Source organism: Rhea pennata, chromosome 1, assembly GCF_028389875.1.
Source record: "Rhea pennata isolate bPtePen1 chromosome 1, bPtePen1.pri, whole genome shotgun sequence".
NCBI classification, from domain to species: Eukaryota; Metazoa; Chordata; class Aves; order Rheiformes; family Rheidae; genus Rhea; species Rhea pennata.
In genome coordinates, this window is record NC_084663.1 from 204,646,988 (window position 1) to 204,660,851 (window position 13,864).

A 13,864-nucleotide genomic window follows, 5' to 3' on the forward strand; every position below is an offset into this window, starting at 1 on the left:
AAACAGCACGAACATCAGCATACGCTTGCCGTCAGCGAGACGCTTCCTGGACTGCCAGAGGATTTCCAAGCGACACCCTCTACGAGCTTCCAGAGGCGTGTGTTTGCCTGATACTCTAATATCAAGCTAATTATTCTGTATAGCAGAGCAGCCCAAGAAACATGACTAAAGAGGGCCTATTTTATGTGTGTTCACTTTATCTATTCTTAGAAGCACTTTACAACACATTGGTAACATTTAGCTCTCTGGCCTAGACAGGGAGACACTCCAAGCATCCAGTTCCCCTTGTGCGATAGGATCCTAGAAGCTATATTTGTTCATAAGCTGTGAATTGGTAGCAGTAACATGCTGAGAGCACAGCATAAAGGATTATTGCTAGATTAGACACACAGAGCGTGGTTATGCTCTGGCAACTGACTAGTGTTCGGTCTATCCTGGGGGTTTCACCCAGCCCTTGCAGCTAGCAGTGTGCGGGAAATCAGCCAGTCTGATCGTGCGCGAAGACAGGAGCCCCCCGCCTGTAATTTGCACTGGTGTGACTAAGTCTGACCGCTTCCCAAGGACACGACAAGGCTTCCATAGCTATAGTCTTATCTTAACACACTGCTGCCCTGGGGGCATGCCTCCACGGCATCTGTTAAAATGGCAAAGCTAACACAGTCACGGGAAAGATACCTAGAGTTGCTCTTGGATTGTGCACACATACACCAAGGTATCAGCTGTGTTGCTGTGCTGGTATCAACGCTGCAGGTGGGAGCTAGGAAGAGGCTCTCCTGCCTTTGGAGAGGCAGGTGGGCTTTGCCGGGCCAGCGGCGGGCATGCAGAGCGCTGTTACGCACAGCACTATTCATGGAGGCAGCCGGCTCTCCAGCTACGGATTTGCAGTTGCAGCTCAGCTTCCATGGAAGCTCTTGGGGCAGTAAATAAAGCAGAAGGATCAGCTGTACACAGAATAGTTCTTTCAATGCGCTTTAAACCTGCAAGCTGCTGCAAAACTCTGAGATGGTCAAACTTTTGTGGATGCATTCTTGTGAGCAGCAGATGCTCAGGATATACAAGCAGCTACGCGTTGTGATATGGCACCAGGCTGCTTGGGTTTTGGTTTATCTGGTCATGCGGAGCCATTAGAATATAATAGGGAAATACCATAGCACTGTGCTCAGTCATTATAGGAGCCTAAAACTTAAGGGGAATTGATACTTCTCAGAGTGGCAGAAATTGGAGAATTTTTGTCTCTTCAATCCTTAGTGGAAAAGGAGGGGTCCAACTCTGCTCTCCTTCCTGCTAGTCAACACATGGCACTGAAAATAAAATCAACAGAGTTTGCTTTGGATTCTTCCCAGCCAAGAGTAGAATTTGGCTTCTCTAAAAAGCACGAATCTCGAGAGATGATCCTTGCAAGCAACACTTCACAATTCCAGATAAATATTTACAAAAAATAAGCTAAGCTGTGTTACCATTAACTCCCACTGCCTGGTTCTGGTGCTCAGAAAAAACAGTCTAAACAATCCAGTTGGTAGCTTAAATAAGAGTGTATGATGAATTAGCTGAATAAAGCCAAGCCATAAGGAAAATAAAAAATAATAGCAAAATATTCACCTCCATTCCAGTACATACACATACATATATAGCATATATATATATAGAGAGAGAGACATATAGACACACGTGTGTTTTCAAAACAGATGAATGCAGTACTTACTCTGAGTGACATAAAGGCCCTCTGTTGACTTATCTTCATGCCCATCAAACTCTCTGCTGGCTAGCTGCCTATTGGCAGTCTCCAGTCGTTCTGCACAAAACAGGAAATACTTTAAGTATAAATATACCTATATAAAATTGTAGGCCAACCAAGAAAATAAGATGCTTGCCAGTAGTGCAGTATAAATACACTCTCTGAAGGGGGACATTAAAATGGAGGCTGACACATACATAAAAGATGAGGCCCTAGACTTCTTCCACGAAGCTGTGTCTTTGAGAATGCCTTGATTTACAGAAGCTGGGGGAAAAGCCCTGGCCATCCACAGTGGACTTGTCCGAGCAGTTCATTTTTCACACTGCAAAACGTGCATGCTGTATTTGCAGCCTGAGTTTCTCCTGCTCTGGGCAGCAAACTGTGCCCTCCTCCCCGGAAGAGCGGGGGGCTGCTCCCGGGACTGCCCAGGGGCAGAGGCACCCATGCGCTCCGCTGGCAGAGGGGCAGTTTTCTGCAGCTGTCCTCCGGTGTGGGGAGAGCCTCCCCTGGCCCAGTGCGCAGAGAGCATCTCCCTGGACAAGGAGGTACCAAAGAGCACCTATCGGGGTGACGGCTCTACCAATTTTCACGTTACTTATACAAAAAAGAGATATCTTTGATAATACGATGTGTACTGGCTAGTGAGGTACCCAAATCTGAGATTTATGCATGGCTGCACTGTATTGCCACTTGCTGTCATTTTTGTTAGAGCTCGACTCGACCTGTGGACTGGTGCTCTTGCAGTCAGCCTGGTATCGGAAGCGTTAAACTCAAAGACAGCGTTTGAGGCTGTCTCATATTTTGCCAGAGGATTTGATAGCAGTCTCATCTTATGTCAGTGAGTGTAGCCTGATTGCTCAAATTCATCTAAAACATGTGTGAAACTCTTCATCTGAAGCCTGCTACTTTGTGAAAAGCGAAACGCTGTGTCAGCTGGGGCAAAAAAGAAAAAAAACAAACAAACTTAACATACCGCGGAGATCCCTGTTGAAATCGTGGAGCCTCCGAATTTCTCCTTCGAGTTTGTTTCTCATAGCTTTGTCCAGAGACTCCCTCTTAGTGGTGGTCTTCACCAGGCCCTCGTAAGCTTCCGAAATCCTCTGAATCTCTATTTCAAACTGAAAGGAGAGAGACCTCCCGTTAAAGCCGGGCAGGAACACGTGCCGCGCGGACGCCGGCGTGCCCCGAAGGAGGGGTAGCGCGTCAGGACGATGCCCGCTCCATGTTTCACGCAAGCCCACGGCTCCGTCAGAAGGATTTGCATCGGCGGAGCGGCATGGCGCGGCACGGCACGGCACGGCCGCAGGAGCCATCCTGCCCGCCCCGGGGCCAGCGTGCACGCCACGACGCCCGGCCGGCTGCCTCCAGGCAGACTCGGAGGCAGCCAGAGAGCGACATGATGTAACCAGCCGATCCGCCGCCTTCAGCTGCCGAGGCCGCCGCTTTGAAGCCGTGCAGGCGCGGAGGGAGCACGCGTATTTGCGTGGGCTGTATTCTTTCCTAGAAAGGCTTGTAGGAGACAAGATTTATTATTCTGCCACTAGGGATGACTCCTCAATCCAAAGCACAGCTCTAAGCGCTACGTGCCACTATAAATGTTTTAGGCTAGACTCTGACCTCATTTCAGTTGCAAACTATCGTAGTCTGCTCATTCTTATTTCTCTTGACTGAAGACTGCTATATAAAAGAAGAGACTCTGTTAGAAACCAAAGCTCTTGTTTTGGGTTTTCAATGTTCTTGGTTTTATCTCCTTGAAAACTGGCAAATTGCACGTTGTCCGGTTTGATGGACAGGGCAGTACAAAAACAGCCTTTAGCTGTGAACTCGCACCTTAAACCTGAACCCCAAAGACTCACAGGAGGAGAGTCAGTCACAGGGAGAGTTTTGTTTTTCAGGTTAATCAGCTCCAGCTTCTTTAGCAAGCTAATCATCTCATGTGAAATGCTATCGCTTCGGTGAAATCAATGCTGCAGTAATCATCAGCACTGATGTGGGAATCTGCTCCTGTACGCCTGGCCCTTCCCTCCCGTCTGCAGAGAAAAGCTTGGTAACGCGAAAGCAGGAGAAATAACTGAATAGCAAGAGGTAATATGCACCCCCTACGCAGGCAACCTTTTTACCTCTTGTGCATTTTTAGCCACTTGAGTCAGGGGTGGGACGGACTCGTGACCTGCGAAGCCGCCCCTGCTTACTGCCCAAGGAAAGCCCCTCGCCAAGGCCGATGAAGCTCTAGGTTTAATTTGCCAGCTGCAGCGCTTAACAGAAAAAGAGCTCCAGCCCCGGGAGCTCTGCGTCAGTCACGCACGCTGTTTGCCAGGTTACACCTGCCAGCGTTTGCGCTTCTCCGTAACGCCAGGTGCCAAGCTGGCTGCAGCTGAGGCCTGAGGGTTCGCAGCATCTCCAAACCACGTGGTGGAGCAAAGCCAGGCAAAGCCGTGGTGGGTCAGAGGCTGGGAAAACTGAGTTGCCCTCTCTTGATTTTTGCTTTCAATTTGCTCAGACACGAAGAATGAAACAAATGACAAGATTCAAAGCCCAATGAAACCAGTGACAACAGCTTTGAATCAGCCCCCAAACTTACCAAGTATCACATTACATATCTCAAACACATGGTGGTTTACCAGTTAACATATATTTCACATGCATACACGCTGCTCCCCTATATGCACCGTGTTACAAGGTACCATACACACATCAGCCCCCAACTAGCAATTCTCCAGGGCTCAGAGCTCACCCGTGGCACCAAACCATAGGCTATGTCCTGAAATTCTTTCTTAGGTGAACTACAAATTGATTATTCTGACTTTCCACTTCTTCTTTTTTTTTTTTTTTTCCCCCCCCCTTTCTCTTAGTAGGACCTCCCTGAAGCACTGGTACATTTTAGCTAATTACTCCTTCCCCACTCCACTGCTGCACAACTAGATACCAGGCACGCTCCGACTACGGGGACAGCATGTTCAGAGGGATGCTGAATATATCCTAACTGCATTGCTCTAAGAGTTGTACAATGCATGCAAAATCTTTTTTTTTTTTGTATCCTTTCTTGTACTCAGAATGATCGGCAACGAATTCACTTCCCACCAGCAGGAAAGCAGACTTAAAAACAGCACGATCTAGGGAATACGATCTAGTGTTCAAAATTCAGCCTAAATCCGATGGTTCAAACACAGTTTACTGGTTTTCTTCCTCCTCATATCAGCAACGGTATAAAATTGTATGAAGTCTCATTAAAAAGTCTGATCCTCTGTGAGAAAATCTGGGGGGGGGAGTTTGGTGAATTTTCTAGTATGAAAACAACCTGTCAACTATTTACTCAAGTAACAGCACCCAATCATGTTTTCCTCTATCACAGTGATCCGGAAAGACAAATGTGGTACGTGCAATTCATCAGTGAGTCAGAGATCCCAAGGCAAGAGGCCTCTGTCTAGCACCATCTCTGCCACAACGTAAAGTACGTTTCGCCCACACCCTGATGGCATGCAGAAGAGCCAGGCCTCCAGGTTAATTTAAAGGTGTCAGATGATGGACAATCTGGCTCACGACAGTGAAAACTGTTCCAATAGTTAAGTATTCTCATATTTTTAATACACTTTAATTCCTCTTTAGTTGAACTGAACTGGTTTCAGCTACTTGCTCCTGCTATGTTTTTTTCCTTTAGATCAATGTGACTTCTACCAGCAAAAGCCATCTATATTCAAGACTGTATTTTTATAGTCTATAGACTATATTCAAGCTACCTCGCACTGCTCTGCTTGAGCATTTAAGCAAACTGAGCTTGTCTAACTCTCTTATTGAGAGAAAGGTTTAGCCAAGCTCTTATCATTTTTAAGGACCTCTCCTGGATCCTCAGCTGCGTCATCTCCACAGGGCCTCGTGTTCAGCTGGGTGCCCAATGCCTGCTGCTTCCCACGCCCTCTCCTGCACGAGCCCCCACTCCTCGGAAAGCTGCTATCGCCACCAGGCAGATAGGTAGAAAACCCCGGCCCGGCAGGGGTTTTCACAGCCCCTCCATCCTGCCCAGCACTATTTGCTGAAGCAGGGGCAGCTGCTTTTCCCAGCATTTCCTAAAACATGTCACCACGCGAGTCTCCTCCAGCCCCAACGACAAGGACTCGCTGCAGGAAAAGGGAGAGGCTCCACCAGCGTTGAGCAAAACTGAGCGAGGGAGGGCAGAAGAAAACCCCTAGACCAACCATTAAGGATCCTGAAAAACTGTGTTTATGTTTCTCTGCAGTTCTGTGATTTTCCTTCCTTTCTACTAGGAAAAAAAAATTATCTCTTCTCTTCCTTGTAGCTTCTAGTGCCAGCTCACTCAAACAACTCGCACAACATGATGCTGTGAAGTAGTAGTCTAGCCTGGCAACTAAACTTCAGTAAGGTAACATTTTCAAACAAAAACAAAAATAAAGGGGAGAAAGCAAAGCACAGAAAAACTAAAAAAAAAAAGAGCACAAAACTCCCTCAGCTCTTTTTAGACAAGAAAACCAGACAACAGCACAGGGATTAATCACTACCTTGTACCTCTCTGCAAAATGTCTATTCAGACATAACTTCAAATTTGACAGTCTTAAAGTTCATCTGCCCATACTAATGCCCAGGGAGCTCTCTAAGCCATGCTGATTCTCTTTCTCTAATTTCTTCTCCTGTTCTGTTATGAATAAAAGCAAGGGAGGGAGGATTGCCCTACCTACAGTAAACTCGTTATACAGAGACAAAAAAAAAAAAGTACATCCTGTGACCCTTTCACTTCCAGCAATAGGGAAGAGTTTCCACATCCAAAGTACATAATTTAATTCACTGGGCTTTTTTAGAGGTGATGTATAGCTAAAAGCGTGGAAATACAGGAGCCTGCTATGGGACCTTCCTTGTCCAGGCATTCAAACACAGAAAAAATGGCAAAGAAAGGATAATGTGTGTTGAGGTTTTGGTTCAGGAAATTTTCCTAAAGAAAGAATGCACTCGAGCATGTGTTTCCCTTTAAGAATCTGCTTACATTCCACTGAAGTCAATGGGATTTGAGTCCACGTTCTGTTGACTTAAGTGAGACTTCAGTCCACTCTTGAATACCTTTCTGTTGGTGTCTGATGCAATAGACTCCTAGGATATCCAAGATAAAGAGAACGCCATTTCTAAGACGGTAAAAGAAAATCTGAGTATTTTTAGGGCATCATACTCACATATCTTTTATTGAACAACAGAGGCTTTGTAAAAATAGTATTTATTTTTGTCCGCAAATGCCACAGAGAAGTCAGGATTAAAATCTTTATAGATGTCTTCATAAATAACATAGCTGCAAAAATTTCTCAACTAAGTTTAGGAAATTCTGTGACTACAGCAGTAAAGTCATCTGCTTGCAGAGGAGGATACTGCAAAGACAATAACACCTGCAGAACAAGAGGGGTTTTTTTCTAACCTGTCTGAATTTTCTGGTCACAGATTTTCTCAAAGCTGAGGTCAGGGGACATGGCTTTTCAGAGCTGCTTCTCTTCCCATCAAAGGTGTCTTCCACGAACACCCTGATCCAACACAAACACAGCAAATTTTAACTCCTGTTTAGACTCCTAATTTTGCAGGGAAAAGACCTGCAGTCCAAGCCCATTTGTGTGTAAGTAGGAAGTCATACGTGAAACAGTATTGTTCTATCCTAAATAATTTGTTTGGTCTAGGCCCTATGGATCCAAAGATAGCAGATTTGGGGAGCATCTCTGCTCTGACTTCAGTGAGCTCCAACTTCTAAGAAACATTACTTTGTTTGACTTGATGTTTCACTTTTGTCTTCCCCTGTCACCCCAGGCAGTGAGCAACCCATCGCTCTTCTCCACTGGAGATGCAAAGTGTGCATACCAGAAAGAAGGTGCAGGATCCCTCTGCAAAGGGTTTCTAGGCAAAATCTTTATCAAATAGTTCTTTCAGATAAGATGGAAGATGGCAGTGCTCTTTGAACCACCATGTTTAGATGTGTCTATAGTCAACTTTTAGAAACCCATCTAGTAGTCACCGAAAGCCTCTGTCTCAATCACATTAACAAACTTCCGAACAGCAGTCAACCCCACTGTAGGCTGTTACACTTTCTCAGTGAGAGTGGGGCATAATTTCAGCATACTGTGTTAAACAAGACTGCTCAGGAAAAATTTGTCTCAAATGCTCCTTGCATGCAGCAGTGCTTCTGCGCCAAGCCTATGCTGTGCAGGACTCCGCAGGAGACCATGCTCCACACAGGCTACTCCTGCAAGGCTGATGCTGAAGGATGGAAGGGGAAGGTCCCCAGTAGAAGGATGCTTGACAGGCTGCTCTGCCGCACCTCAATGGCAGAGGAGTGCACAGGCCTCATACCATGGGATTAGACACCTGGATGCATCACACAGGAGCAGCAGTTAGAGACGGCCACCATCATGCCACTAGTGTGGTGACACGAGGCAGCTTGGGCCACATGGACCAGCTTGTGGGTATCAACTGAAGCAGTGCTAGGACAGTTGTTCTGCCCGTGTTTACCCTTCACGTACCTTCTGCAATTTATCTGCCTTCTCGTAGTAGCCCTCCAGCTCCTGCCGCAGCATGTGATTCTCCTCAGAGAGCATCTCCACCATTTGCTGCGCTCGCTCCACGATGGCAAAGGCGTCTGGTGTCAGCTGCTGGCCCGGCGGCGTGCCCGGTGTGGGCTGGGCAGCAATGGGTGCTGGAAGTGGAGGCAACGTGCCTGAGAGCAGGGGACCGGAGGTGGAGGAGGTCTGCGAGGACATGGGGCTGTGCTGCTGCACCGGCGCCGACGGGAAAGGTGGCTGGCATTGTCGGCTGCAGGGAAGCAAGCGCAGGGGGAGGCGTTAGATTGGCACATCCTTGAAAATGCACTAAGTAGCTAGAGAGCAAGAGCGTTCGCATAGTTTCTATATGGTTTATTAATAAGATTATTATCATACGGTCATAATTCTAGTCTCTAGTCGGTACTAAATATCAACAATCATAGCGGTAACTGGGTGAATCGTCTCCTTGCCTGCTCTTCACAGTGAGGTATACATTTGGCATGAAAGGATGAAAGAAGTGCTGAGCTGAAAAGAGCTTTTTTGCCTAGGTGTACGCAAACATTGCCGCATTCCGCCAGCCTCCTCCTGCCCCTGCCTTGCCACAAACCCCACCACGGAGAAGTTGAAGCCCATGGATTCTAATGAAACACAAGGGATGTGTTACCCTTCAAAAATCGGTCCCTGCCTGGAGCGAAAAGGCAGGCGAATGGGCTGAATTAAGAGACGAAAGGAAGCGATGGGAGTGAAGTGTCCCTGAATAGCTTTAGCAAGCAGCTAAGGGAAGGGCTGCCGCAGAACTGCTGGCTGGACAGCCCTGATCAATCATGCCGAATAATGAAAGCCATCTTACAGTGCAAGACCTCATTATGTCACTTGATGACTAAACGCATCCATCACCCCCCAGTCTTGTATCAGGGAAGGTTAAGAAGTGAGCTGGTCACAGTCTGTGTGAACCTAATTTGAGCTAGGCTTTCTGACAGTGGAGGGCTCTTTAATCTATCACAGAGAGTCATCACAGTGGTTGGAGAATAATCCAGGTAGGGGTTTTAAGAGTGAGGATAACTCTGAGGCTGGCATCCAGTTGTGACCTAAGTACCTCACACCTGTCATGCATTTCACAACGTCCTGCAAGTTGGAGAAGTGAGACTGTCCCTTTTGCAAAAAGGATAATTCAGGGCAAAGAAGCTCAAAGCTTGTCTTAACCAGATCCCATGCCACTCTCCATGTACCTAACCCTGCCTGTGCTACCAGAGGCAGCACGGAGATCCGACAATGTCAACTGGACTTTTGAAACTTTGTCAGGTTAAATGAAACCATGCAGCCCCACAGTGCAGAGCCTAAGCTATTCCTTAGCCTAGCTGCCAAAGCCAGCATGCATAGAGCTGACTGAGACATTTCTGCACCACGCAGGCCTAAGTGACTCAATCCTGGTCACACTGGACACATATGTCAGAGCTGGAACCTCCCAAGCCCAATATTATCATCTCAGGGTCAGCCCCACGGCAGCTCAAGCGGATTCAAACAGCATTCCCGACACCCTGGTCTCTTGTGGCCCATCTCCTTCATTCCCATGCTCTACCTTGGGCCAACACTGCTGCTCACTTGTCCAGGCTGTAGGTCAGTGCAGGGATCTGAGCCCGTCAAAATCTAACCCAGGAAAAAGTAAAAGTAGTCCATTTTTAGCTAGCTCAGGTCCACGTCTCACTGGCCTTGCCACATGAATGCATCAGCATCAGCTCTGAGGAGAGGAGGGGACAGAGGGAGCCAGGTTGAGCTCAGAAAAAAGGGGCATTATAAAAGTCATAATATAGAGGCTGAAAGGGTTGACAGCAGAGTGCTTTTTAATATGCTACATAATAGAGTAGAGCTTATGAAAAAACAGAACCCAATTTACAATGACCAGAAAATAAGCCGGCTGCTTAACGCCACCTGCTCTGCGACACCTGGAGTCTTGCAATCAAGCACTTTCTAAAAGTTATATTCTAGGTTAATGGCAAGCTATTAGGTTTGCTGTCAGCATCACTGCCTTTATTTCTATACCCTATGCTAGGCAGGAGATCTCAGTATAAGATGTATTTAGCTCATTTGGTCTCACAAACCTTCAACTGTTTTTTTTTTATACAGGCAATTTTGTGCTATATAAATACATAATAAATATGATTACCACTGTCTTCAGAGCCTACACAGCTTCTCAAAGTGGGGTTTTCAAAAGCTCTCGGTGTTGGCCTAATTCTATTCTCAACGATAATAACCTGTCACTGCCTTAGATTGCAGCAGAACAAAATGAAAAACGAATGCACTTTTAAAGTCCCATGCTAAAAGCTAGCATCTCTACTCTAACAAGCTTGTCACCATCAAGTCACACAATGGCAACCAAAGCTGGCAATTCAGCAGTATCTTCTGTCCAAACAGGTGAAAAACAAACACAGCCTTTGCAGTCCCCAGAATGGCACACACACATAGTCTAGCATGTCCATCCTGGCCTTCTTTCTCTGCCCAAAACAGCCACGTTGGCAGAGAAAAGGGCTGAAATGGAATGAAAAGCAGCATTCAGCCCATGCCCACCCCAGACTTGCAAGCCGTGTGCTATGTTAATATGTGCTGCAGCACCTCTCCTGCGTGGGCTCCCTGCCTTGGCTGGTTTCAGCCAGCCTTCCCCATGGAGCCACCTACACAGAGCTTGCTTTGCCTCAAGTCTGCTTTTATCAGCCCAGTTTAGACACCTCAAAAGTTCTGTCTTCACTGGAAAAGTAGACATCTGGTCCAGCTCAAGAGCACAGCACAGGGTCACTCCCTGTGGGCAGTGTGGATGTACCAGTCAGGCTAGGAGAGCTTGTTATCAGAGACCTTCTGGGCTGATAGAGATGCAGCCTAATTACTTAATAGCTAAACTTCTACAAAAAGAGAATAAAAGTTTCTCAAGGTAAACAAGCTGGGGAGGTGCCATGTGAAACCTATGGCCCACAGAACTTGCTATCATCAAGAAACGTTGCAAAGTAGAAGAAAGTACTGCTAGGCAAGAGGAATGGTAAACACTTGAGACTACTTGCTGCATTGACTTTATCTTCATGTTAGTATTTTTTATATTGTAATCTACTCTAGATCATCTTCTGATTCACTATTTCACAAGCACATGAGTTTCCGCTAAGGAAAGCATGAACTACCCATGGCTGGTGACAGGTCAGCTTGCACGGTTATGGTGTTTCCTGCTCCATCACTGCCAGTAAAAGCTCTCCTCCTGTTGCCGCACTCCCGCTCTCCATCCTGGCAGCATACGACACAACAGCAATGCTGGGCAATAGAGAAACAGGAGAAGGGGAACTGCACTAGCTACACAAGCCCCCTCACCTTCACTGCATGGCACACTACCTGGAGCCAAGATCCAGTCCGACCTGCTGGATGCTACAGTGGCTCTTCTCTCCTTTCAAACTGACTGCAAGAGGGAGTGAAGATTTGCATTGTGCTTGACGCTGCCCCAGCAGGAAGGGAAACCATTGCAGAAGGGGGGCATATCACATTAATTTGGTATGTTAGGTAGTGACATTTTCTTGTATTTGTCATCACTGGTATTGCCAGAAAGGAGTGTATCCACTAACTCCCGCATTAATTTCTCAGATGATGTATCTGACAGTGAGGCCTGAAATAGAAGATAGTATTTCAGGGAGTCCAGGGCTGCAAAACAAAATGAGTCCCAGTTTCCCCTGAAATTCCCTGAAAGCAGAGAGTCCAAGAACTCCAGAGCCCCAGACACCAGCACTGTCTGAGAAGTTGCTCCAAGCTCTCAGCCTCACCCTCTGGAGTTCAATGCCTTTGTGGACAATAATACGTCAAACTGAAACAAACTGGTAGAGACATGGGTGCAGGCTTTTTCTGCCACCTTAGCTGTTGGGAACTGTAATGCTGGAGGGCACATGCGGCAATGACTGGCAGGAGCTTCTCCCCCCAGGAGCTGGATTTACAAAAGGATATCTGCCACTGGCTGAAATACCTGTGCCAATAGAGACTCACATGACAGACAGGGGCAAGAGATCAGTGTCTGAATTCGGGTGCTGATCACTTGTATACATCTTCAGGATTAGAACATTTTAATCCAGGGAAATTCCTCATAAACTGAAACTTCTCAGATCTCAGAAGGCTGAGACAGCCCTAGGTTGCAGGCTGTCAGTGGATGTAACCCAACACAAGAGCCGAAATGGCTCTGCTGGAGCGTAGCTGCTTGGCTCTGGTTCTTAGCGTACTCCGCAACTCTGCAACCATGAAATTTGAAGCATGCATCCCCCCCCTGCTCCAAAGATATCCTGCAAAATGTCAGCCAAGTCTAAACCGCGGCAGTATCGCTTTCCAGAGCCTGCAAGCAAACCAAAACAATGCTTGTGCAAGGGCTGAGCAGACGGAGGTATCACCTCCGTGGGGCGCTCAAGAGGACAGCTGTGGGATACGGTGGGGTACTGATGGGCAGCTTTCTCTAGGGCTGAGTCCTGCTGCAGCCCCTTGACCAACTGGATACGGGCTGTAGGGCCAGATCCTCATTTTGACATCGCCCTGTGGTGACACCAGCTTGGGAAGCAGTGCTGGCTTCCACGCGCTGGGTAATGAGTCCTGTTCTCCCCCCGACACGCCTGTGGCCAGGCCACCACTGCCAGGAGCAGGCAGGAACCAACAGCTACTTCAGAGCTTGGGCTGCCCCAGGAGCGTATGTCCCGCTTCATTAGGGAAAAATAGGTACAGTCAAGGCAGCTAGGCTTTCATCATAGCAAAAATGTAGATGTGGTCCATTCAACAGCACCAACTTACCTAAGATAAGGTTACCTAAGTTCTGTCTAAACATAAAAAACTGTGAGGGTGACAGAGCACTGGAGAGGTTACCCAGAGAGATTGTGGAGTCTCCACCCTTGGAGATATTCAACAGCCATCTGGACAGGGTCCTGGGCAACCTGCTCTAGGTGACCCTGCTTGAGCAGGGAGGTTACATGAGAAGATCTCCAGAGGTTCCTTCCAACATCCACGTCTCTGATTCTGTGAAGATGACAGTGATTTACACCAAAAGGAGATCTGGCTCCTGGCTGTAGACTCCTGATTTACCTTCCCGAGAGCTTCCCTCCCGACACTGCTCACAATACAAACCAATGGAACCACCTTTCCCGGTGATCCCTCACTATCAGAAACAATTTCAGGAGGCCAGTGTGTCCACAGCACCATGCCCCAAGGTGCTCCCACCAGGCCACAAGCCATGCCTTTTTCTTTAGGGTTCCTCGGGGTGTAAAAGCCAGAAAAAGCCATTCTGCATTTGCTAAGGACCAGAAGGGGGATTTCTTTTTTCCTTGAAAATTTGAACAATACAGAAGGGCACAAATGGCAGAGCAATTGAATGTCACTTGCAATGCAATATGTGCTCAGCTGGTGTTTGCAAATGCAGTCAAGCAAGCTGCACCTCTTCAGTGCATCTGACAGCTGATCTACACTTAAAGGTTTTACCAGGATAATTAATTCAGCTAGGTATGAGTTTGTTTGTCGTTTCCAAAATAAAAGCCACCACGGATTTTATGCAAAAAAAAGCCCAACTGTCTGGACACAATTATTCTAGTACAGAGGTGACTTGCATAGGCTT

At 47.1% G+C, this 13,864-nt stretch overlaps 1 protein-coding gene across 6 annotated transcripts in view; it reads right to left on the reverse strand.

Annotated features, from left to right (window-relative positions):
- The window catches only part of AMOTL1 (angiomotin like 1), a 73,099-nt gene that overhangs the window by 25,488 nt on the left and 33,747 nt on the right, over positions 1 to 13,864 (reverse strand). For all 6 annotated transcript variants that reach the window (XM_062567322.1, XM_062567320.1, XM_062567325.1 and 3 more), the window contains 3 exons: positions 8,239 to 8,527; positions 2,709 to 2,853; positions 1,703 to 1,792 (listed from right to left, as the gene is read on the reverse strand). In XM_062567322.1, coding sequence (XP_062423306.1) covers positions 1,703 to 1,792; positions 2,709 to 2,853; positions 8,239 to 8,527 — 524 coding nt within the window. The remainder of the gene's footprint in view (positions 1 to 1,702; positions 1,793 to 2,708; positions 2,854 to 8,238; positions 8,528 to 13,864) is intronic.